At 40.2% G+C, this 27500-nt stretch overlaps 1 protein-coding gene across 9 annotated transcripts in view; it reads right to left on the reverse strand.

Annotated features, from left to right (window-relative positions):
• The window catches only part of rapgef2b (Rap guanine nucleotide exchange factor 2b), a 117468-nt gene that overhangs the window by 65467 nt on the left and 24501 nt on the right, over positions 1–27500 (reverse strand). For 8 of the 9 annotated variants that reach the window (XM_078260127.1, XM_078260125.1, XM_078260123.1 and 5 more), the window contains exons 2-4: positions 18542–18612; positions 15078–15134; positions 6124–6207 (exon numbers count right to left, since the gene is read on the reverse strand). In XM_078260127.1, coding sequence (XP_078116253.1) covers positions 6124–6207; positions 15078–15134; positions 18542–18612 — 212 coding nt within the window. Of the gene's footprint in view, positions 1–883; positions 989–6123; positions 6208–15077; positions 15135–18541; positions 18613–27500 lie in introns of those variants that run through there. The other variant, XM_078260129.1, reaches the window with a different exon arrangement.

The raw sequence follows: 27500 nt of genomic DNA on the forward strand, positions 1-27500 counted from the left end.
TGTGTGAGATGGAGCAGTGGGTAGTGGAAAGCCTTTGTCCTCCCTGTTCGGTAAAAGTTACTCATGACATTTTTTATAATGAATTCTGTAGGAATAAATCAAGTTTGCCAGTTTTTTTAGTCAGCTGAAATATTTTATCACAAGCTTTCTATTAAACATTTAAATCATCTAAACCCTAATGAGCTTCAGAGCCATGGAAGACATTATACAATTGTTTTCACAGGCTGTGTAAAAATCGGTGGAGTGCCCCTCTAAATCTAGTTCCATCTGTGAGTCTTACATCAGAACAGCTCATGAACAAACTGAACTATTCAGCACTGGTTCAGTTCAATTCCACATTTGAAGGAGCATAGTCGCCCACAATGTTATGTCAAACCATCAAATGTTTATTTTTTACAGTGAAGCCAGATATATTGGTCAGTGGCCTTATTTCTCTGGTACCAGCACTCACGTGAGTCACTGTTGGCAACCAGAAAAGTTATTTTTAAATGTTTATCTCCAAAAAGAGGAAAACAATTCTCATGGCTTGCACAATCAGTTTTGTAATTATACGTGATTGTAGACATATTTCAACATCCCGAAGGTCACGAAAGTCACCACGAGTGATCACATTAGCTTTCAATCCAAGTAGCAAAAACATGAAATGTGCAGTTATAGTAAGTGTTTTTTTTCATCCATGTGAGGAGTAAAAAGGCTATTACTGCCTGTCGGCTTCCACAGAACATACAGTACAGTATAAGGGCAATACTGAGAAGACATGAGTGAGATCTGTGTTTGCTTAATTACAGAATATATGATCATTGGATCAGTTTGTCATCTAGTCATAGATCACTCTGCCTGGGCTGCTGCTGGCTGTCAAGAAATGATTCAATGCTTTACTGACCTTTTCTTCAAGCAGTTCACACAAACAAAAGCGATGAGGCATTGACATTCCTCCGCTAACTTGAAACCCGGCTGCTGATAGGTGCTGATTCAGTTAAGAGTGGTGGTTTTTGTTAACCAATATAAGGCTGATGATCAGGAAACTGTTCAGTGAATGACCGGAGGTAAAGTCCTGACAGCAGTCAACTGATAGTGATAATAAATGGAGGCAGCAGCATGGAGAAGGGGAAGTAAAACCCAGACCAGGGTTAATGTAGTGTATATCATGGTGGAAGTTAAGAGTTTCATACAGTGGCAAGGTTATTGAAACTCTCACTAAAATATGTCAACATGTTCATTGAACATTTGAAAATGGAGATCAACATAAATGTTGTTTTGGGGAAACAAAGGCAATTATGACAGCTATTACTTGACATGTTTTGACTAATTCTGGTTCTGTCTATTGCTTCAAAACAGCTGCAGAGTTGCAAGATCAACGCATCTCATTTTAGAAATAATTAATTTTACAAATAACTCCTAACTCACTCCTACATTTGAAACTTTTCAAAAAAGGAAAATGCAACCCCACATTACCATCAACTCAAATGTTTATGGATTTCAAATCCAGAAAATCACACTTATTTGACATACACTTAACAATTAATGCCAAGATCAGACTACACAATACCAGCCTGATATGGCCCGACCGATGGATGTGGGGCATCTGGAAGGAAAATTAACGTCGGGTGCGACGATTGCTTGTTTTTATCCCGTTTTAGTGCGTTATAGTGGAAGATGACAGACGCAACAAACGACAAAAGACTAGTGTGTCAAAATAATTGCCTCCTTCCCCCTAGTTTGACAACTTCTACAACATGCTACATGACATAGACCAATAGAAGCACAGACAGCTCTGTATAATATGGCGTAGCTAAGCGCAATGATGTTATATTTAATTCCACTGAGTCAGAAGCATACCAAATCAATCATACCTGCGGCTACTTGTGTCACCCTCTGCACACACATGTATGTATACTACACACCAAACCTTTTTCTTTTCCTATGACACGGGATGGACAAGATAGAGCCTACCTTCACTAATAAGTGATGATGAATGAATTCCAGATTCAACTTCATTCAAAAAACTGTTATAAACATTCGTCGTCGGTGCTGCCAGGTGGAACAATCAAGTTGGTCCCTTATGCCTCACTGGTGTATTTCATAAAAGACGGCAGGCTATAAATGTTCTAAATCCAACAATAGCCTGCCGTGTCTCTCAGCCGAGTCCTGGCAAAAATTAATCACTCTGTGGTCGTCTAATCTGACGAAGATCATTATCATGTAGCCTGACCCTGGCCTGATTTACTGATTTCCTTTAATTACGTGTTTTACACAGCACGTGTTTCTACAGGCGTTAAATCTGTCACCCGCTTCCTAAAATATTTATTTGGGTTGTATTCGATTTCACGCTGGCCTCTGGCCTTAAATAAGGCACAGAGCTCCAGCTTCTTCACTTAATGACCGAGTCATTCCTCTTCCCCTGGATCACATCTCACTACAGCCACCAGTGATGGGAGGGGGGAGCAGAGGGAGAAAAGCACTGAGTGAATGATGTAGGCATATCAAGTTTTCAACTTTGCTGCCAGAGTAGATACGAGCAGCCATTTCTGGGTAGGGCCTGTCTGAAACCCAATTCCACCACATCTTTAAAAGCTTCAGGAAGTCCCGCTGGACTCCATTCAGTTTCTCGTGTCACAGCCAATTTCTCCTCCGAGCCCTTTAGCCCTCATCATTTCTTTGTCGCAATGGCCATTAAAAAAAACATTTAATGGCCATTCCAAGTATGAAGAAAGAAAATGTTGAAAAATAAATGACAATAGTTTAGGCTTTAAGAGGCTGCCAATGAGGAAATGTGTCAACACGTAAACAACCAGTCAATGTTCAAACACTGACACACCTGTTTTAGCGGGAAGTGTAACAGTTATGTATCCTGTTTTAAAGAATGTATCTGGTACTGTTACTGAGAAAACAGTTAATACAAACGCTGTCATGAAAAAAAGGGTTCTTTACATTTACACTGACATTCGAGTCGACATTGAGTTTCATGACCCAGAGGTCCTTGAAAACTTAGAATCAGAATGTGTCATTATGAATGTGTCATTTCAAAAATGTCTTCTTGTCACTAGGGGAATAGGTCTTGCTTCATTTCCTCCCAAAGAATGATGTTTTTAATGCGGGAGCCATACACATCAAGGTCTGTGGTAGAGGCTAAGACTATACTAGAGTGCTAAGTAGAGTGCTAAAGTGTTCTATCTTTATCTTTATACTGGACTTACAGTATCAGGTCATATCACGAGCCCTACTTAATATGTGTTTGCTGATAGTACTTTGCAAGTCTGTGAATTTTAAGTCTTTATATTTGCAAACTGGGTGGGGTTGACACACTAAGGTTTAGGCCACTGACAGTACTACATTAAATGTTGGTGGGATATGGGATGCTGTTAGATACATCTAGATGCTGGAACCTTCAGTCACTTTCTTGACTGACAGTGGCTCAGGAAAGTAGGAGATGATGTCGTTATGTGGCGTTTAACTCATTGGATGTTGCGACCATGAACAACAACATCCTCCAGTTGGCGGGTCGGCAGTGGTGGCCAGTCACTGCCCATCTTCTCCTGGCTTCCAGCCCAGCCCCTCCCGCCTGTTCCAGAGCCAACAAGAGGCTCTTTCCAATGCCTGTCAGTTTTCACTTGGTTGATCTAGCTGTTGCTATATACTTAACATTGTTCCTAAGACAAATTATTCTGCTTTATATTGTGATAAGTGATAAGATAAGTGATTCTGATTAATAGTGCTCAATGTGCATTTTGTGCATCATGTGTATAATTTAGCACAGTTCACAGAAACAAGACTTGTGTTGTGCAATGCAGTTGGCAGCACTCTAAGAAGAAGTGATCTAATTATCAACCATATACAGTTTCATGCAGCAGAGTGGACACAGTCTTCCTAGCAACTTATGCTTAGTAAACATTTTCAGAGCCTTCTCTTCCCCAGTGACTGCAGTTGGGCATTAATCTGCCAATACCTGCAAATCCGCCCTCCGGCATCCCACACACACATTTTCACCTTGGCAAAACTGAAGAGGTTATATTTAAGAGGGGAGCAGCTTTGTGGCACATTTCCAATCGAGTCTTGCGTTTTAAATGACTCCCACGTTCATGTGAATCTGGAGAATGGCCGCAGCCGACCATCGCAGTACTGCCGGGACACTAAAGTGATGGCCCAAGAGCTTTCAGTGGCCGTAGGTGTGTGTTATGTCAAGCCTAACGGATGAAAAGGTCATTGTTTTCGAGACACCCACAGAGATGGTTCATGTAACAGATCCACTTGTGAAATCACAGCTTTTTAACATTTGGGTCTTGGCTTCGGAGGTGGTGATCACTGCCATGAGCTGATGGCTGAGAGCTGGAGAGCGGAACATGAATCTTAAGTCCTCTGATGGTGTGGTAGATAATTATTATCCATCATGGGGGAGGGCTCTGGTGACAAACTTGCTTTCTACAACATTTCACAGACTATAATATGCGTTTCTTAATACACCCTATAAAAAAAAGGGCTGGAACTATATGTAAATTATGTTTAGATTGACATCAAACATTAATAACACTACAACGAAAGTAGTTGGCAGCCACTCAGGACATATAAATAATAAATTCCTGTACAACTCTTTATTTTAAGTCCCCATATTTAGCATTTCTAAGAATACACATTTAAGAAATGGTTTGTAACACACTATAATGTAGAGTAAAAATGTCCTAATGTAGAGTTGTAAGCTTGTTAAAAATGTTCTGTTTATTGTTTATGTTATTTATAACATAAACACCTCGACCCATCTTCAATGCTCTTACTGAGGGAAGGAGGTTGTTGGCCAAGATCTCGCGATACATGGCCCCATCCATCCTCCCCTCAATACGGTGCAGTCGCAGAAAAGCATCCCCAAAGAATGATGTTTCCACCTCCATGCGTCACGGTTGGGTTGGTGTTCTTGGGGTTGTACTCATCCTTCTTCTTCCTCCAAACACGGCGAGTGGAGTTTAGACCAAAAAGCTCTATTTTTGTCTCATCAGACCACATGACCTTCTCTCATTCCTCCTCTGGCTCATCCAGATGGTCATTGGCAAACTTCAGACGGGCCTGGAAATGCGCTGGCTTGAGCAGGGGGGACCTTGCGTGCGCTGCAGGATTTTAATCCATGACGGCGTAGTGTGTTACTAATGGTTTTCTTTGAGACTGTGGTCCCAGCTCTCTTCAGGTCATTGACCAGGTCCTGCCGTGTAGTTTTGGGCTGATCCCTCACCTTCCTCATGATCATTGACGAGGTGAGATCTTGCATGGAGCCCCAGACCAAGGGAGATTGACCGTCATCTTGAACTTCTTCCATTTTCTAATAATTGCGCCAACAGTTGTTGCCTTCTCACCAAGGTGCTTGCCTATTGTCCTGTAGCCCATCCCAGCCTTGTGCAGGTCTACAATTTTACCCCTGATGTCCTTACACAGCTCTCTGGTTTTGGCCATTGTGGAGAGGTTGGAGTCTGTTTGATTGAGTGTGTGGACAGGTGTCTTTTATACAGGTAACAAGTTCAAACAGGTGCAGTTAATACATGTAATGAGTGGAGAACAGGAGGGCTTTTTAAAGAAAAACTTACAGGTCTGTGAGAGCCAGAATTCTTACTGGTTGGTAGGTGATCAAATACTTATGTCATGCAATTAAATGCAAATTAATTATTTAAAAATCATACAATGTGATTTGATTTCGGAAACAAAAGTTGCAAAATCACTGAGATGGCAGCAGCGGTCACTTTCTCGTGAGTGATTTTCTTCTGTGAGCAGAAAAATACAATTTATTTTTGTGACAGAAAAAGTAATTATCAGATTTATACTTTTCCTTTTGAGAAATCCACAACAAGCAGGTGTGCCCTTTGTAACCTTAACTCTGTAAACAATGTTAAAAAAGACAATTTGGGTAAAAGCCATCACACCTCTGTTTACTCCTCTGGATAAGAGCAAGTTGTTAAGAGGGGGAACAAACTTTTTTGAGATAGTATAAATTAGAATTGGCTCTCTTGTCAGTGTAGGATTAGCTTTTATCTCCCTATGTGACTCCTCTAAATAGGCTTTGAAGGGTGAAAGCTGCTCGCAGGTTAGTGCCAAGATCAAGCCTTAAAAAAACGCCACCCGAACGAAAATGGCTGATGATCCTACCTGCTTCTGGGAAGGAACATGGACTCCTTGATGAAGACTGAGCCGGACAACAGGATGTACCAGCAGCTTCCGATGTCGTCAGGGCTGAAAGACAGAAAGAGAGACAATGAGCACAAGTTATCACAGAATGAGATGGAGAAAATAGGACTCTAAATAGTGCTTAGAGTAAGGAATTGTGTACAATTAGCAAGATAAAGGCCTTTACTTTGAAGGACAATTCTGCAATTTTAAGGAAATATCTATTCTTTCACGAGTATATACAACTTCAAAATAAATCTTGTGCAGCGACAGTACAGGATAGCAAGTTAGTCATGTAACAAAATCATAATACTGTTATGGAATACATCGTCTTAATTTACCCTTTACTAAATGATCAACTTAAGGTATTATTTTTTGAAATTACTATATAGTATATTAGAAACAAAAGTCATATGTACAGGCTCTGCGACACACTGAACAACAATTATTTATTTATTAAGATTATGTTTTGGGCTTTTTATTTTTATTGGAGAGTGCTAGTGAGAGACAGGAAAGGTGGGTGAGAGAGAGGGGATGATACGCAGCAAAGGGCCGCAGGTTGGATTCAAACCCAGGTGGCTGCCACCTTTCCTGTTCACTGTGCCAAATACAGATGGCTGCTTTACAAAAAAAGAAAGTGAAAAGAAGAAAACATGAGGGACAGAGAGACAGAGAGAGATTATGAATGAACTATGAATGAACTGAGGAATCATCACTCATACTCCCACACCCATGGCCCTGCTGAAACACACAGACGAGGAAATTGGGCATCGCAGACAAAGTAAACTCAGACTGACCTCTGGATGATGTAGCTGCCTGTCAGCTTCTTACATGACTGGTAAACAAACGCAAGTACACATGTACACACTTTCACCACACTTATGCTACACTTTTGGCAATTCAATTTAAATTAAAGAGACTTTTTTTTTAAAGTATTATGTGGCATAACTAGTGAACCAGAGGCCTTATTAAGGAACATCAAATATTCTACTGAGGGGAGTTTGCCTTTAGATAAACAATTCACTGAATATGAAATTCAGAAATTAAATTAACACTCAGTGTGAATAAAGCATGCTGATAATTCTTAAAGGATGACACAGTTTTAAAAAAACTATCAGTTTTGTTTCCTTGCTCATCTAGCTTATCTCAAGACTTTCATGGCTACCAGAGGGATTGCAAAGAGATAATCTCACAAGGCTGATATACACGGAATCTTCTATGCTCAGTACATGCAGGATTATCAAAGAGGCCGTGTATGTTAACCTACCGAAAACATAAACAAATGCGGTGTACACGGATAGGAAAGCTTGCTTTCATTCATATGCAACCAGCCAGAGGGCTCAAAGGACAAACACAACGCATTCAATCTTTGTGCAGGTCAGTTTAAATATCACAGAGCAAACTGCTCTCTTAGAATAGCTGCGGAGTCTCATTTTTTAAATATAGGATTCCTTGTGATACAAAATTAATTTTGCCGTAGTTGAATACAGCAATAGTGCATGTTTTAACGAACATTTAAGAGTAGTTTTTTAAAATTTCTTGATTAACATGTCACCTTACAGCCCTCTGACAGTAAAGAGGAAGTAGAAACCCAAAGAGGAAAGTATTCTCATGACACTGATAACATATTTCTCCAGGGCTGGGAATTTGACATGAGCACTGAAGTTTCAGCACTGGTGGACAAAAATAGGCACATCAGTAAACAGAAACCGCTTTAAATCTGCTCTGATGATTCTTAACAACCAAAGTTGCATTATGATGGCAACATTTAGGATTATTTTTGCTAGATTTTAAGATTTACAGTCTCAGTTTGGTGCCTTTATTGCTTATTTCAGCATCCTGACTATTTTAAAACAGACATTCAAAGTGTGTAAATGTTTGACTTATTTTGTCTTTTTTTTTGCAAAAATTGTGAAATAGAACTATGCATGACTAATCTAGAAAGCTTCATTTATTGCATGTCTTAAAGTCTAAAAGTACATTAAATATTCACAATTATTTTCATTATTCGTTATAGGAATAAGGAATAGGGAATTACGCTCGTTTGCTTTAGATGAGAGGATGAATACCGCTCTCACGTCTGTACAGTGTACAGAAAGCTACAGTCAGCAGCTGGTTAGCATAAGCCTGGGAAAGGCTCTGTCCAAAGGTAATAAAATAGGCCTACCATAACCTCTAAAGCTCAGCTTTATAAGCAAGCTTATTAACTCGTTATATCGTGTTTGTTTCATCTGTTATAGGGGCTTATGTGCCGGACTATTTCTTGACAAGGCGCTGTAAATCCTGAAGTCTCTGCTGGTGGCCTCACAACCTCACAGAGACAACAAGACTCCAGGAAATAGTCTGGCACGCAGACTCCTGATAAACACGATATAGCATTCTTACACTTCGGTTTTTGTATGGATTAAAACAAAGATGATATAAAGTGGTAATTTGTCAACTTGAGAGGTGCCGGTAGGTCTTCAGTCTTTATGCTAAGCTAATTTTACAATGTTTTCACTCTGTTGTTAGAACCCACATTACACACAGGCCTGAAATACACACACACGCTCAGTATCTATACATGCACTAATGGAGAGATGTCAGAGTGAGGAGGCTGCAGCGGTCTATGGACAGGCGCCCCAAGCAGTTGGGGGTTTGGTGCCTTGCTCAAGAGCACTATGGCAGTGCCCATACTGCCCATACTTTGGTCCATATGGTGACTTGAACAAGCGACCCTCCGGTTCCCAACCCAACTCCCTACAGACTAAGCTATTGCCACCCCAAATTTAATCAAACTTCTCATTTCCCACAATATTGAACTATTTTGTAAATCGTAGAGGAATAACATTTGCAAAAGTGTAAAAAAATAAATAAACACTGGTATTATCTGTCTGCATCAGTTCAGGTATTACTGTTAAATAAACTGTTATTATCTTTGCTATGCAAGCACAGCATCAATTTCAATGGAAATGGATGTTTCTCTTTGTGAAACCTCCATCTGTCTGTTTAGTAGTTGGCACTTAAAAAAACGTTGCCTCATCACAGAAAAAGAACGTCTGCTCATCAAGCTGAAATCAGACCTTGTACTTGAAGGTGCTCTGGCGTTAATAAGGCAGCAGCATGTGTGATTATCACTGAACATTTTCAACTGGTCGGAGTGCGATTTTTTTAATTGAAACCAGAGGGGAAAAGAAGGAGCAAAATCAATGACCAGTCCGACGTCAGCAAGGTGGGACTGGCTTTTGCTTACAGAAAGGTAAAGGATGGGTGCACTTATTATACACCCACCCCCACACAGACACATATATTCACACCCAGCATCACTGTGCTGACAGAGTTTTTTTTTTCTTCTAATCACTGAGAACAAAGTCTCACCCCTCCTTCCTCCTCTCAACACTTTCCTTGCAGAACTAATGAGGCTGTAGACAGCACACCCTACTGACACAGTGCAAACTCCTCCAACAGCATCCATTCTCCTTTTCCTTCTGCTGATCTCCATCCACCTCCCTCCAGACTCGTTCCATCCTTTTATGGTTCTTCCTTGCATTCAGAGATGACACGAATGAAATGCTCAATTATTAATTGCTGGCACGCAGATGCACAGAGCGAGGGGAGACCCTCACATGGCTGAGGGAGAGAAGATAGAACACCAAAAAAGTAGGAGATAGGAGACTCTTATGTGCAGCGACAGTTTGATTGAACTGGGTCACGCGTACTGGAAGCGATCGTCAAACGCGGAACATCATCCACCAAAAGCCCCTCGGGAAGCCTTTAACAGCGGGGAATCTGGTTATACGAGTGCCATGGAGCTGGTGGAATGGGGGTAAAATGACACAGGAAGGGTGATTATAGCATCAAGACTTTGGTGAAATGAGGATTCAATTTTTACGAAAATTTCTGCCCTTTCTGAAAATGTGAAACTGAGTCACGTTTGGCTGTCAAATGAATAGGTAGAGTCAAGACATTCCCTTAAAATGTTTAGCTTTTTACTTCACGTGATAATTTGTCTAATATTGATACCAATCATGCTCAAGTGATTCTCTTTTTCACATAGGTGCACAGGGTTTGGACTGATGATGAACAAAAGAGGAGTGTCTGACAAGCGCATTCAGTGGCCAATTATAAACAAGGAGCTAAAAAATATGACCATTTGAAGTTGTTGTTGTTGTTGTTGTTTTTACCATGAAACTCTCAAGAGACTTTCAATGACACAATGGTGTTGTGACATTGTGAAAAAAGCATTTATACCACTTTTGCAATTGTGCAAAAACAATTAATTTCTGTTTTTTTTAACCTAAATTTAACAACAACAACAACTTTCCAAAAGCTGCACAGGAGCTTCGCTCACTCTGAACATCGACCAGGGGTTAAAATATCACAGTTTGCTAAGTGTTCTTCTTTAGTATTGTCATGATACAGTATCACCAGTGCTTTTTTCTACATCTTTAAAACAAGAAAAATACCAGTAAAAAGTAAAAATTATGGTTTATTTAAAATGTATGGGTTTTCACACCTTATTGCTCCAATGGTTCTAAGAAAAGTGTTTTTGTTTTTCTCTCCTGGCAACAGCTTGTTTGACTGGGACTGATGCAGTCTGCTGACGAGACAAATTCTTCTTCTTCCTCTTTTAGTAAATTTCAATTGAAACACATACGGTAGCTCTCTGACTGTGAGGGTGAAATGGGATTTCAGCGTCACAGTCACACAGGTGACGTCTGCAGAAGGTAAATTTCAGTTTTCATGGGCACACAATACAACCAACAAATAAAACAAATGAAACGGGAATTAACCTTCAGTTGTTGTCTATAAGTGCAGAAAATGAGAAGACATTATGCAATCAGTTGTCAAACTGCTTACTTTAACTTGAAATACACTGAAATACACTACAAACAATGACATGGTCACAACTTTAAGACGGACAGGCTTGGCTTTGAAATTCCTCATAACAAAAACAAAAAACTGACTGGATTATATGCCCGGATGCAAGTAACAATTACTTTCATTATCAATGAATCTGCCAATTTAAAAAAAAAAAAAAATTAAAAAAAAACCAGAGCACAAGGTGACGTCTTCAAATGTCAAATGACAAATCTGTCAACAGTTCAAAACTGAATAAAAGATATATATATATTATATCCGCCTTTGTGAACAGAAGGTAATGTGGAACTGGTGAACTTAGATTTTGATGATGATTTTTCATCAGTCAATTATCAAAACTTTCAGCTCTAATTCAATGGAAAATGTACACCATTTGATTCCAATGCCTGTAGTTTGATGCTAAAAAAAGAAATAAGACTCAAACAAGCTAATTCTACTACTCCAGCAAAAAAAAACAAAAAAAACCTCAAAACACCTTTGCATTGCACATCTATACACATGGAGTTTTCATTTATACCACACAGACCAGTGAGGGTCAAAGGTCAAGGGTTGCATTGAAAGAGCTGACATGGAAGAGGTTAAATGCTGACCAGAAGGTACTAACCCTTTTCACCAGCTACTGTTTAATGTGCCAGGCCAGCCTCCATATCAGGAGGGCTTTAGCACTATAATCTCTGGATGCTCTCACAGCATGGGGTGTTTTCATGAGATATTGACTGTGACTGTGTGTGTGTGTGTGTGTGTGTGTGTGTGTGTGTGTGTGTGTGTGTGTGTGTGCGCGCGCGCATGCATGTAGTGTTAGCACTCTAGATCTAGAGCTAGCAATCTAGAGCCCCAGGCAGAAGAAAATGAGTACTGTCAGGGATAGTCAGAGTGAGATTGTGAGTGTGTGAGTCATTAACTAGGTTATTTGTATGAATCTGAGTGGTCTGGATGGCGTATTCCATTAAATCAAGGGAGGGATTTCCAGAAAGATGGCTGCCATAGATTGCTCGCTTTAGATTGCTGCTATAGATTAGAGAGAAAAAAGATCTAACAATTAATCGATTAGCTTCTTCACTGTAAGGATTTGATGCTTTTCTGTGTCTTATGTCATTGGGAACTAAACGTATTTTGCACTGTTGGTTGGACAAAAAAGTGATTTGTAGTGACCACCTCCGGCTTAAGGAATTTTTTTAATTTTCTGACATTTTAAAGACCAAAAGATGAATTTGTCAATCAAGAAAATAATCGTCAAATCAATCAATAAGGAAAATAATCATTAGTTTCAGCCTCAGTTTGGTCATCAGTGTTTCCTAAAGCACCCAGTGGGATTCCAACATTAGTTTGTCATATTAGTTTTAAAATAACAAAACATTTGAGTATTTCAGAGATCCCCAGTGTTATCCGATTATTTCATCTGTTAAATATTTTGGAACCTGAATTTCCAGAAAATGTACTTTATCAATTATACAGTATATTCCTTACAATATGTAAATCACATTTACTCCCACCCTTCGGAATATCCTCCCTCTCTCCTTTGGTTTTCCTCCCTTTGCTTCCACCCCAACACATGGGTCAGACACTGTAGCTGAACTATGGGAAGGAATACCCCCTACAAATACAAATGTACATCTAAATGTTAAGTTAAACTTTCTGAACGCTCTCCATACCTCGGCCATTCATGATAACTCAAACCTAAACCTGACACTAATGTGTCAGCCTGTAGCTTTGCTAAAAATATTTTTCATATGAAGGATTTTTTTTCTCTTTACAGCCTTCTGACATATGACTCGATATACAGGCTATACTAGTTTTACAACTTAATAGAGATAAACAATTAATTTCCCCCATTGACTTTTAGAGCCCTCGTTTCCCAGCAGATTACTGCCGTTGTTATAAATAGACAAGGAAATGAAGGAAGGCTGTTAAAAGCTCGTGTTTTCACAAGAGAAGGTTGATTAAGATCTTGCACAGAAGAAAAGTCAATCTGATCTGCTGGCGTTTAACACCCAGCTCTTATCAGGAAGAGCCCTGAAATACTTTTTATAGGTTCACATACGCATGCACACAAACCCTACACATACAAACAGTTGTACCTACTGTAGACACGTGCAAATTACATGAACCACAAAGACAATAACCTGCAAAATGGCATTACATTATTTCCAATTACCAAATAAAATCAATGTTTCAGTTTCACTTATCTGCTCATGTTCATTAACGCATGCTCCCTCTCTCTCTCTAATTTGCATGCTTTCCATTTTTCTCTGGCTCCATTTCATTTTGGGAAGTAGATCTGATGAGGTTTGTGTGTCAATATCATTAAATGAATTTTCGCTGTGGCAACAAATGATGAGGAACACATTCGAGCCAAAGTCCACCACAGAGTCCGACCTAAGTCAGGAAGAGGGTCGGTAAGAAGCGTCAGCTGATGCAGCTTTGACCCATGTCACCGCATTGGTCTGAATGAGGTATTAAGCCCTTGACACACTAACCCTACGGCTGACCGTTGGCAGAAAAGGCAGTCGGACTGATCAGTCGGCTCCCCGGGGTCCAAAAAGTGCCTCAGAACACACCAAAGCGACGCCGACTTGAGCGTGTAATATGTCTCCTTAACAGCAGGTGGCGCTAATCTGTATTGTCGCCCAAAAAATTTAAACCGGCAGCTGATTGGACGAACACGTCACGTGGGTCTGGCTGCTCCCGGATTTTTCAACCGCTCATAATGGCGGCTCGTTCAGAATACGATATCATATTTTACGAAGATAGTTCACCGAAACGTATTTCTGAAAACATTTTAAGCGAGAAATAGTAAAAAGCCGATTATCGGGTTGGTGTGTCACTGCCTTAAGACTGCTTCCACAATAAGCACACAAAAAACAGTGTACATATTTAAACTGTGTGCATCCACTGGTGTTTTCATTTGCATACTTTGCATTTTGACAGGAATTAGACTAGGACATCCAAGAATGGTCTTTATTAACAATTCCACTAGAAATGGAAAGTGAGCTTCTTAGGTTGGTGTGTGTGTGTGTGTGTGTGTGTGTGTGTGTGTGTGTGTGTGTGTGTGTGTGTGTGTGGTGACTGGTGTGGGGGGACCTGGGGGAATCTTGCTGAAACTGGAGTCTATTATGCGACCACAGCATAATCTGCATTCCTATTGTTTAATCAGCTCCCACACCACCGATGGGCTTCTAATGAGGTGTTGACTCTTCTCCATCTTCCCCCAAAACACACACACACACACACACACACACACGCACACAGACACACACACACACAGAGGATCAGGAGGCAGAGAAGGGACAATGCGCCCTCTGTAGCCCCTCGAGAGGCTGATAACATTAATTAACAGTTTTAATTCTCACCATGGGTGTTCGGAAGACGTCAACATGTGACAGCAGTCAAACACTGTGTTCTCTCTGCTCACTACAGTTGTGACAGCTTTTCAAAAAAAGGGTCCAAACACACTCAGAAGCTGTCACGAATCTGTCAATACAGCTTTACGATCACATTAACCCTCCACAGCACCCAGCTGAAAGGAGGAAGCATTAAGCATTACCACTAGTGACTAGCTAGCACTGAAAATGCGTTTAGGCTATTCTTTGAGGTCGTTCTTTGAGGATTCAGTACACACTGACTTATTGAATCAAGGTGAAATCAGACTGTAAATCCCTTCTAGGTTTGTGTCTCTCTCCAGCTGTGCTGTAGAGTGGTTTGGTGTGAAATTGACACACACACACACACACACACACACACACACACACACACACACACACACACACACACACACACACCTTCATAAAAGTTATCGACTGACTGCTTCTGTGCTTTATGGACATTTGTTTTCATTTAAGTCACCCAGGTCGCTCCGTTGTGTGGACCCGGCATGCCTCCGCTCATCAATAACTCTGAGTAACGGCCCAGGCCAAAGTGTGCTTTGATCCCACAGAACTGAAATAGTGTTCCATTGGCTGCCCGCTGTTTTTCATGTGTTCATGCACCGGTAGAGATGTTAGTATTTAATCAAATATCATCAATAATATCAATTTACACACAGGAGCATCCACACCCATGCGGTTCCTGGTACTTACTAGTATAGCACTTCATTGGCCTCATGTCTCTCATAACGCACCGTCTCACACATTATCCTGCAGGGACAGAGAAGTGGGGGGGGGGAGAAGAGAGAGTGGCAGTCAGAAAACAATAGGAGGAAATAATAACTTTGGTTGGTTAGCAATGTAACAAAACAGAAAACGAAAGGAATAGATCCAGACGTAGCACTAATAAGGATGTAGCTTCAGGAACTAAATGCTAAAAAAAAAAAAATCCAACCCATTTTTTGGAAATACACCTACATTCCTCAAAATGACTTTCAATCACCATTAGTGACACGCAGTGAATGTGTGGCTGATAATAATTATAAAAATAGGAGTATAGTTTGGATATGTTATTATTCTGATGCAGATTGTTGATGAGGAGAGTAGCGATGTCACATTAACAGCAGAGCATGAGAGTCTTGTGGCTGCACTGTATTGTGGTCTACTGAAGCTACTGTTCGAAAGGGGAGTCAGTTGTTCTGCCTCTTGTACCGCGGATTTGTCCTCGTTAGTCAAGTTTGTTACAAAGAAGCCGTTAATATTTTAATGCAAAATGGCCAACACCAAAATCTGACATTTACTGCTAAAATGTCAGATAGTTTCTACCTTCTACTCTACTGTTGTAATGCGGTAATAATATTTCATGGGCTATACATATATGGCATCATCACTGTTGATGAGGGCAACCTCAGTGTCTCACGAGTTAAAATAAAGGTCATTGATTGATTAAAATCTGGTGAGGCTGCTTTATGTTTTTATGGTATATTGTATATATATATATATATTATAGAATATCCTCCCTCTTTATCTCAGAAAGGCAAACTTTCTTGTCATTAGTAGACCCATCTTTTAATCTTGCTTTTTTGGGGGTACATTGTTATTGTCAGTTCTGAAGTTTTTATTTTCGCCATATTTATTTTTTTCCTATTTATTTTACTGTGTTTGTTTGTAATGTTTCATGGTGCTGTTGCCAACCTTTTTTTTCATATTCACTTTTATTGTTTGTTGTTAATGGCAGCACTGATGCAAGGTTGGGAGACAGTTACTCATTCACTAGTCTATATCCACGACCTTCCACTTCCGGGAAATTCCGCTGGATGCGTGTCTTTTCGCCGATGTCCGTTTCCTTCCGCTGTCTTTGTGTTGGAATTCTAAACTCCGGTGGATTTATGAGAACTATGGTTAAATGTCTCTGCAGGGTAAATCCAGACAGCTAGCTAGACTATCTGTCCAATCTGAGTTTTCTGTTGCACGACTAAAACAACATTTGAACGTACACTTTGAATGTTCCACCAAAACAAGTTCCTTTCTGAGGCTATTTTGTAGAGGCTCCGTGTGGTGCTTAGCGCCGCCCAAGACGATTGTGATTGGTTTAAAGAAATGTCAATAAACCAGAGCAGGTTTTTCTCCCATCCCGGAATGCTGTGTGGACTAGCAAGACCCTCATTCACTGATAATGACAAAGGTTTGTTTTAGGATTGGAACAATTAACCTTACAGTCACAAGAGTGTTCATGCCTCTGCTCCTAAAAAAAGTGTCATTTATCCAGGCCAGATGAGCATCCTCTGTGCAGCACCTTCTCTTCCTCAATCAGGCACAGACTCACTTTGTGCTCCCACTGCTCCCATTAGTGAAATGGTGTTTTGCTTACATGAAGAATCTAAAAATAATAATTTGAAAGTACTATCATTATTCAACCAAAGATTTAACTCATATTTTTCTCACTCAGTTCACTTGTAAGGGTAAATAATGGTTAGAATTTTTCAAATCGAAGATTTTCTAATCAAACCTGCTTTTCCCCCCCACAACATAAAAAGTGTAAAAAAGTCATCCACATCAGGCTTTCCCAGGATGCCTCCAGAGAAGACAAATGCGCCTCAACTTTACAGACAGGCAACCATAGTAAACAGTAGCTGATCAAAACACAAAAGGCTTCAAAAATAGCTGGGGGCAGCCATCGTGTTGCAGCCCCCCCATTGCACAACGGCAGAGAAAAACAATCCCAGCTCTAAAAAACAAGTCGCTGTGAAAAAAGATCTACAGAAGCAAAACAACACATTCCTCCCAGATGAAATGTGGAGGGGAAAAAAAAGAACTACAACATAATCCCATAGTTAGTGGGATGGCTATAGCTGGCTGGGAATTGTTTTGTTTTTTTTTAAGTAAAAAAAAACGTGGTCTTGTCCCCGTGGTCTGTGGGACCACAGGGACATTCCTCGGGATCCAAACTGGGGAGGAGGGAGAGGGGTTGCTGTAGGGTTGGAGGCCTCTGATGGGGTCACACACTGGAATGTTCCAGCTCGTGGGTCATGTACTGCTACAGTGTTCCGTCGCCACAATAATCCACATGTATGCACACAAGGCATGCTGGGAACAGACTTCTGACATGCAGTGTTTGGAAAGTCTGCGCCACACAGAAAAGACTGGAAGGCTAACGTGGTGACAGCCAGGACAGCAAAAAGGCAAAATCTTGTTTGGAGAACAGAACGCCATGTTCACATCAGGGTAGTTTTTGTCAAATTGAAGATTTTTATGTAAAGACACACCTGTGTTTTCAGTCTCAATCAAAAAAAATATGGACCCCATCAATTTGACTTTTACTGTGCGAATGAAAGTCTAGAGTCAGATATGGACTCTGATTCCAATAGAAAGTGAAAACAAAACAACAGCAAGTGACAGCTAAAATGTGGGTTGTAACTAATGATTACGTTCTAATGATTACAATCAAAATAAAAAATAAAAAAGTGTAAAAAGTCTATCACAATTTCCTAATGCCAAAGTCTTCAAATTGCTTGTTTTGCAAGCAGTCCAAAACTCAAAGATATTAAAGTTACAATCATACTATCAAGAAAACAGAGCTTGAAAGATTAGTCAATCCCCTTTCACACCTCTGCTCACCTGACCAAATGCTGTGTAACATAAGTGTGAATTTCATTTAGCTTAAAAGGTAATGAAATGCCTCTTTGTGAAGAGTTGGAGGTTGTTACATTTCAAATGATGTTAATGTGTACACACCTAAGGGAACCAACGGATCATATCACTTTGTTAAATAGAAATGTGATAAGCCCATAAGTACTAAAACACATACTTCAACATTAATCATGCTTAAAATGCATTTATACCTATCAGGAAAATGTATGTGACACTGTGCCTTGTCAGTAAAAGCTAGATGTCATTTTGTCTTTTTAGCAGCAGATTTGCTTTTAAAAGAGAATAAAGTCATTAGAGCTGACGAGTGATGGTGGGGGCAGAGTGGCTGCTGGATTAGAAAACCAGACGAATTTCACCAGCATTTGGCTGGCGGCTCTGTGTTAATTTTTTCATCCCTGATTACAGCCGTTATGGAGCAGACACTGAGGAGTTGTCAGTGTTTTAATTTGCATTTGAAATTCATGTGATTGGAATATCAAGTTCTTAGTTATTTTAATTAAGTACCAGGAAAGAGTGCAGACACTAACCTCAGCTGGTGCTCTCGCAGGTTTGACAAGGCCTCCATCCCGTGGAGATACGAGTAGACAATCTCCAGGTCCTGAGGATCAGAGGGAAAGGGTTAGACACAGGAGCTCAGAGCAAGAACTTTTAAGCTACTACAATCAATATTTGTTATATGAACAATACATGAAATGACTATGACTATGTTTGTAACTGTTTTTGATTCACTCTAACCACTCATCAACCGCTTTCCGTCCGCAGCAGGCAGCAGGTTTCATTGAAAAAAAGCTCAGATGAACCTGCTATAAACCTCCTCAGCACCAAATGGCAGACAGACAAAATTGGTGAATACTTAATGAACATAGTGGAGCATTTAGCTACTGAAGAGCAAGATATTTTGGATGTGTATATAGGCAACTGTTTGCTAACAATTTCACCATATCAACTTTTTGAGGTGATCATGCTGTATGTCAATGTTGTGTTCACATCATGTTGCAATGCCAATAAGGCAAGGTTATAATCGTTACCGAAAATGAACGAAATAATGAAAACTAGGTGGGAAAAAACATTGTCGTTAACTGAAATAAAAATAAAAACGATACATTACAAAAAAACGATAACTAAGCTAAAACTGTAATGTCTGTTTGCAAAACTAACTAAACTAAAATAAAATAGAGTAAATGTCCTTAGTTTTCGTCTTTGTCGATGTCTTCCATAGAGCAAATAACGTCTTTCCGACCATGACATTTCCCGTAGACATGTATAGTTTCTGACTGGGAACCCAGAAATTCCGACATTCCATGTCAAACTGAACACAACATAGTCCATGCCCCTCGCCTGGCATCATGGCGGTACCGAAAGTCGGAAGAAAGCAGCGGAGACCTATTTGATTATGACTGTGTCAGACAAAAACAAGTGCCTTGCAGTGGACGATTTATTACAGGGAAAAATCCCACGAATTTGAAGTACATTTGAGAAGCGCACACAAGCTAGGAGGCTAACCTAGCTTACCTTAACAAGGTAAAGGAGAAAGCAAAAAGTCCTTACATGTAACCCAAAGTATTGAGAACTTTGTAACGACGAACGCCGTGCTTGAGCTATGTTACTGGTTACACAGCACTCGTCGTTCGACTGGTCGTGATGGCTTTCCCAAGATGGCGCCCGCCTGTACACGTGAACGGTACTGTCTTTCTAATCTATCTTTTTAATAAACTGTATGTACACTTACAAAGTTCTCAACGCTTCGGTTTACATGTAGGGACCCTCATTATGCTACCGTGGAAGTGTGGTGCTATTTTGAGCCTCGTTAGTGGTATAGAAATAGCGATTTCTTTTTACTTTACCCGTGCCCCGACGACTAGCGTTATAAGCTAATTAGCGGTTTGCGCTAAAACTGGTCACATTCGATTAGCGTGAAAACAAAAACGGTCGACTCGGTACACGTTATTAATCCTTAGGTTCATTTTGCGTCGGATTTGTCCTTTAATCCTCGACAGGGCTGCCACTGAAGATTGCTTTCATTATAGATCATTTTTAATGGTATGAAACAAAGAAAAGCAGCAAATTACTCAAAATTTGTAAGGCTGAAACCAATTAACATTTAGCATATTTATTTGACAAATGATTTAAAGATAAATCGTTTCTCAGAATTGTCGACTCATTTTCAGTCAATCAACGATCTGCTTAACACTCCTACTCAATCCCAATGAGCAAAACATGTCAACAAAAACCAACTCAAACATAGCCCAGTAATGATTATATTGTCGCATTAATGCTTAAAATACTGATTATTCATTCTGCAGCAGACAAACTGGCTACTTATTCATCGAAAAAATAAATTTTACAAAGACAGTGATTTGTGCAACGGAGCATTGGATTAGTGAGCAATAAAGCAACTCGCAGAGAAAAAAATAAAGGAACTACACTACACAACTATAAACTCCCCATTCAATTACTTCATCAAGTGACCCAGTGAGAGAGACTCAGATAGTTTGGCGTGAATCCAAGTCAGAGGTGAAACAAAGTGGCCCTCTCTGAGAGCTGGCAGCCAGTACAGCTACTCTACTGTCTATTGGTACACACTGGGGCACTGACTGTGTGTGTGTGTGTGTGTGTGTGTGTGTGTGTGTGTGTGTGTGTGTGTGTGTGTGTGTGTGTGTGTGTGTGTGTGTGTGTGTGTTGCGGTGCTGGTTGCAGCTACTGGGATGCCTTTGTCGGTGGCAACTGGAGGTAGATGTGGTGACAGCAGAGTGGAGGGAAAACAGAGACTCTGTGTTAAGATCCCTTCCAGACATACACAAACACACACATGAAACCACATAGAATGGCAACCTTGTCTCTGGGTTATGTTTCTGAGAGCAGCAATCATGAGGTTATTGAAATTTTGATCAAATGTTGACCAGAAAAGCTGAATAACACTTTGTTTCTGCTGGTTTGGTGTCTCAGTGTCTGTGTCAGAGGGGAGAATCACACCAGTGTTAGAAGCCTTACTACGATTAGTTTTAGCTGATTCAGGAAATAGAAAATAATCAATAGAAGCATCTGTAACACAATCAAATCAATCTTTTTTTATTCCAACAATTTCCAAAATAAAAACTTGATGTTCAATCTAAGACCACTTATCATGAAACACTCAGCCACTATCTACAAACTGTAGCGGTTGACTTAAAGCCTGATGAGTCCACGTCTGAAAAAATTATTATTAGTAATGTTAATACATATCACACCCTACAACGGATGCATGAAACTCAGCTGCACGGAAATGAACAACATCCTACAGCCAACCAACAAATAAGTAACTCACTCAAAACACTTTACCTATTTGCTCAGTGTTGAAATGGAATTCAAAGGTTCAAATCAGAGGTTCCTATTAGAACCAACACAGTGGAAAACACCACACTTAATAAAGTTGAAAAAAGTGTAGTAAAATCTGTTACAAAAAACCATGTAACGCTTATAGTCCAACGTGACATCATGACTTTGTGTAAACATACACGCCACTTTCTAAAGCCAAGTGGCGTGTTATCTGTACGCATTTTGAGCTATCCGTGTGTATGTCTACGCCGCGTGTATGTCTACGTCGTATTGAGAATGAGGACATACGTCATGGTAGCTTGCTGTCACGTGACGATTTGGGAGGTGTCTGAGCCTGCCCACCATTTTGGGATCCTACGCTATTGGTTTCCGGGGGCAACAGTGTAAGAGCGACACCGAGACGGAGCAGGAATTAGCATCACGGCGAATGGGTTGGGTTTAGGAAAAGAAGAACGGGACGGTTGGGTTTAGGAAAACAATAACGGGACACGGAACAACAATGGCACGGTTGGGTTTAGGAAAAGAAGAAAGCGACACTTGGGTTTAGGAAACCTGACACGCGGGACACGATCCCCGGGCTCCTGGGTGAAAGTCCTGTGTTATTTGACCCATCCACCACCCCGACCTACATCGCTCTGTGGATTTTTGGGCTTTCATACTACTTGCTACGGCGTAAATTGACACGCAATGGCAAGGTAATGTAAGTCAATGGAGGCCAAACAGCGTTGATAAACACGCTAAAAAGCGATTACGGGTCTTGATAACAAAATGGCATACGAATTGGCGTGTCATACATACGCCACTTCTTGAGATCAGTATGTATAGTCAACAAATATGTGACACATTACTACAGACTATGACTTAACATCCAAGAGGTGTTATGAAACTACACAACCGGCTCTTGGTCCCATGATGTCAGCATAAAAGCTTTTTGTTATTTGGGTTTGGCTTTTACGAAGCGGACACGGAGAAAGAAACTGGCCCTGTTACATCACACAATGATATCCTCACTAACCAAATCCTTATGTTCAAAGTGTCTGTGGTCAGTGAAGCAGCACAGGGTTGGACAGAGGCAATGTTCAGACACATACTGCCACCTGCTGGGTAACCGAGGAACTGCAGCATAAACCGAGTACATTTTGGATATTGAGGTAGAGTAAATGACACGTGAGACACATGTATGCTGAACTGCAAATGCAAATTAAAATGTCCTATTCATTTACAGAAGGTTAAGAATGGATGCAAACTACAGGTCAGAGAGCAATAACCTGAATATATAATTTATAGGTGACCATTCAGGTTAATAGAGAGCTGAATGATGATGATAAATCAATTACTTGATAGGCTCAGAATTTACTGGCAACTATTTTGATATTGATTCATTTATTGATTAAGTCCTATTTTAAAGCAAAAGTGCCTGAAATGTAACCATTTGAAGGTTTGGTCAAATAAATCATGCAATCTAAAAGGCATCAAAAGTAGACCAAATGATTTATTGATTTAGGAGGATAATAATTGGCAAATTCATCAACAATTCATTCAGTAAAAAAGCCCTGATTTACAAGTTGTTTTGGGAGCTACAAACTTTGTCAAACCAGTGACAGTATTCCTTACTTTAAGGAGTCTCAAACTATTCCAATAAAAGTATTTTGAACTCACTTCTGGCTTTAGTAAATCTCCCTCAGAGACTTTGAAAACCTAAAACTAATGTTTAACTGAAAAGGAAACAACAGTATGTATATAGGCCTACATACAATGTGATGACTATCTCTCCGTCGAGTGGAGAAGATGGAAAGAAACAACACACAGATCAACTCTGATTGTGGAAGGAAGAAATTCTCTAGGACAAAGTATCTAATAATCCAGACAGAAGGTTACCACTAGGTGACAGTGTTGCAGGGTTTCTTTTCCCCCTTCCACAGTGACATCACAGTGAATAAAACAGCGCCTCTCAAACGCAGCCTCACAGGGAGAACTATGCAAAACCATCAATTGTGGCTTCAGTCTCAAATATTTCAGATTGACTGTATGGAAAGAATGTAAAGGACCCCATCTTTTCCACTCCCTGGGCCCTACATTTTCCGGTCGGATTTTCTTTCTTTTTCTCTTTCTGGCCTCCTTAAAGATGGAGCCAAACACAATCACCACAAAGTCCACAGGGGGAGGATACTAGGACATGGACCGGATCATCAAATCAAAAAAAAAAAAAAAGACTTTACAATTTCACTGACAGTTTCAGTGCCTTTTTCATGTGATTCATTTGTTTATTTTGAACAATTTAACGTTCAAAAAACAAAAGACCTTACATGGACTTTAATTATTCTCACAGCTGATTTTTTCTTTTGCCTCTTAGTAGAGAGATCAAAAGCGGAGGATGTTTAAGCTATGCTTTCAACATCACTTAGCCTGCTTCATGTTCATTTACATCTTTTGCTGAAAGCAGGGCCAACAGCCTCCCATAGAACAGAAACAGGAAGGAGATCAGACCAAGAGTAGTAGGTAGCTATAACTAGGACATGCTGATGAAGGCTATAGCCCAAATTCTGCTCATTGTGTGTGCTTCATAAAGACAAAGCTTGTTCAATTGGCTTTTTTTTTGGGGGGGGGACGTCTAATCCCTCCTCTTTTCTTTTCCAAACTAATCCTTCCAGGAACACAGGTGACTCCCACGGAGGGAAAAACATACCAAGATGCTGTTCTGGATAAAACCTTGTGCACACTTTAAAGCTGTTTTCTCAAAACAACGAATGGCATTCCTCGCATACCAGTTACATACTGTCAAACAAACATCTTTGTAAACTTCCCCAGTTATTTCCTTGACGCAACAAATATGTCATCGCTTTACACCTTTATGTGTGAGACGGATTGTAGTAGTGCAATGCAGCCAAATGGACGGAGACGTTTCCTCTCCTGGATACAAATTAAACAATAGCAGGCATTGTCTTCCCTGTTTTGGGGCCCAAACACACCGACTAAGACGTCCTCCGTTTTCCACCCATTATGTTAGGCCCCAGAAGGAGAGGGTGCAGTGATGGGCCCAGTGCCAGCCCGTTGAGTGGCAAAGCATTCAGTGGGCAAAAAGAGGTCAATGAAGTTGTGGGGTTTTTCCCTGCATTGTGTTCATGAATACTTACAAGAAAACAGAGGAGGCTAAGGGTGCAGTGAAAACATTTATACAGTTTCATGTGAAAAGATATCGGAGTAAAAAAAAAGTTCAGTGACCTAAAGTGATAAAAAGAATGTTGTTTGTTTTGCTGCATACCGACTGTTTGACATGTACGATGACACAAGGAAGCAGTTATATTATTTTTATTCAAATATTCAAGATAATTTACTGCCACATAGGACAAAGAAAAACAGCAAACAGTCACATTTGAGAAACTGGAAACAGAGTGGTTTGCATTTTTACTTGACTTAAAATATTAATCGAATATAAAAAACAGTCGCCAATTAATTGTCTGTCAATCAACTAATTGTTGCAGCCCTAAATCTAAACCAAAGGTCCCGTGTGTAACGTGTTTAGTTGTTCATTATCAAAATCTGTGTTGCCCGTTCACAAACTTGCCCTTTTTCATGAATATTTACCACCACCGTCAATTCCAAGTATTCTTTTTAGCTTGAAATTTTACATTTGCATTTGCATGAACTGGGGTAGACGATCCATATTCATGCGCCACCTTGAAATACGTTAGCCGGTAAGGGACATACAGGACATACTGCTCCGCCTTTCGCGTTTTTGCTGTCACATGATAAACTCACAGGTGCTGCTAATGAGTATCGTAGCTTCCCGGCCCCGGCAAGTTTAAAGAAGGAAACACGGAGGACCACACGTACAAAAGGATATTGAAAAGAGCAAGAGACCGGCTTTTTGAAGCGTGAAGGCTACCGTAGCTGTAATACGTACTCTGAACTGCGTGGTGCGAGAGAGTTGATTGCGATATGATCTCAACGCTAGATGGGAGAAATTCCTACACACTGGACCTTTAAATGTAAAATAAATGACTAAATTGCATCTGGCTTTAATTGGTTGGTCAGAGTAGTGAAAAATGCTTGTCACAATTTCCCAGAGCACAAGTTGGCGTCTTTAAATCACTTGTTACTCTAGATAGATTCAAGATATTCAGCTTTCAATAGAATACCTATGTCAAAAAGTTGCAAATCCTTACATTTACACAAATGATTGAATTGATAAATCGTCCTTTAATGTAGTGAATGTGTGTGTGAATGGGTCAATGACAAGCAAACTGTAAAGCTCTTTGTCCGGTAAGGTAGAAAGGTGCTATATAAATGCAGTCCATTTACCATTACTGTGATTTCATTATTTGTTTCGAATTCAACAGCCCTGGGTCACCCTAAACTATGAGAAGCGCCTCCGCTTTTCTTATCTTTTTCACACCACAGTGTCTGTTTGCCAGATAGGAAGCTTTCCTCTAGTCGGGTCCTTTCACTGCGGCACACATGGTCAATCCATTTATTCATTTGGCTCTGGCTGAGTGCAGATAGCAGACCTCTGCATGCATCTATCACCCACATCAAAGAAAGGGGCTGCAACCTTTCATAAACAATGGAACACTGTGGGAGAGATAAACAAAAGTCTCTGGTAGGGCGGTAAAGGACATTTCTGATGACCTAAACAGCCTTTGTATCTAATGGATGATCAGATACTGATATTTCAACACATCCACAAGTTTAGTTTCAATCAATACAAACTATACATTTCACGTTTAATGTCTGCTGTCGTAAACTACTGTAAAAAAAACTGTGGATAGAAATGAGCATCGGCACCTTTTTATAGAGCAGTAATTCATACAGTAGAAAGACTGATCTTTAAATGTGTGTCAAGGGACTGATGTAGCGTGAGGTTATGCTTTTATATCGTGTAGGAATGACCGATTAAGTCGTATAACCTGATAAAACCAGACACACGCTGGCTGCTTCAGTTATACGTTGCCCTCACCGAGTCAGCCAGCAGAGTAAATCAATGACTGTGTCTCCTTTGTTGACAAAATCAACATCTTCAGCCGTCTGCATTTGTACATGCAAAACCCCGCGCGTGTCGAGGGAATCCTTCTATCAAGTGATCCCAATGACATGTTTGTTACTCCATGGCTGAGCTGCAAGACATGTTGTACTTTCACCTAACAAAATCTATTACCAGTATATGCATTAATAAATAAATTTAAAAAAGAGCTTGGGGGGGCTTGGGTGGACATTGCACTGTAGACAGTTTCTTTAATACACAGGATATAACACTGCCCAAAGCTCTATAAAAAGACAATATACACTATTTAATATAACATGATTAAATACTGATTGATCGACCAATTATTTCACATCTAGTTGCCATGTGAAAGTGAGACTACATAGTGGTATAAATCAAAATCAGTTTTAATACAATGTATCTTGGGCTACAATGAACATTTCCTATCATGACATTATCCATTAATATCCCCATACACTTAAAATCAAAGAGTGTCTGCCAACTCTACTGCTATTCTTATTAAGCCAACAGGGAGAGAGTGAACAGAGACAGTGAAAGAGAAACCAGGGTGGCTGCCTACTGTGAGGCATATGAATTCCGTCAGCACTGCCTGGAAACTTGTCTGAATGCGTTTTCACACTGAGTAGCATCTCACCGGCAAATTGTGAAATTTGGCAAAGTAATCCTCCCTTTTGTCCGTGGTGGCGGTCAGAAGAGCAGGCCTGTGCCCTGACGTTTGTTAGCTCGAATATAACAAACTGTAGAGCCTGACACACTTTACACCATCAGCTACGTTTTAAATCCTTGTAAGCTAATAACAACTTTCCCTAGTCTGTAACCAAATGGGAACATGACAGTGGAACATGGAAGTGCTGATAAATGGCACAGATCTTTACTTGTGACTCAAAATAATGCAATTAAACATCACATTAAAACTGCAGTATTGACAACTGCAGTTTCCAGTTTGCAAGAGGCTGCATCTGGGGAAACAAGCTGCGTCTTCCTACCAGTCGGCTCATTACACCATCCCTGTCTAAGATGCTTACGACCTTGATCCCTGGCAGTCAGAGACGGAATGGCTGTTTTAATCACGACACTTTGTGCGGGGAGGATTTGTTGTCTTCTGTTTCAGAAAATAGCTGCGAAAAGCACAAATTAATCCCTCGCGACTTGGGAGCCTGGAAGACCTA

This window comes from Sander vitreus, chromosome 10, assembly GCF_031162955.1.
Source record: "Sander vitreus isolate 19-12246 chromosome 10, sanVit1, whole genome shotgun sequence".
NCBI classification, from domain to species: domain Eukaryota; kingdom Metazoa; phylum Chordata; class Actinopteri; order Perciformes; family Percidae; genus Sander; species Sander vitreus.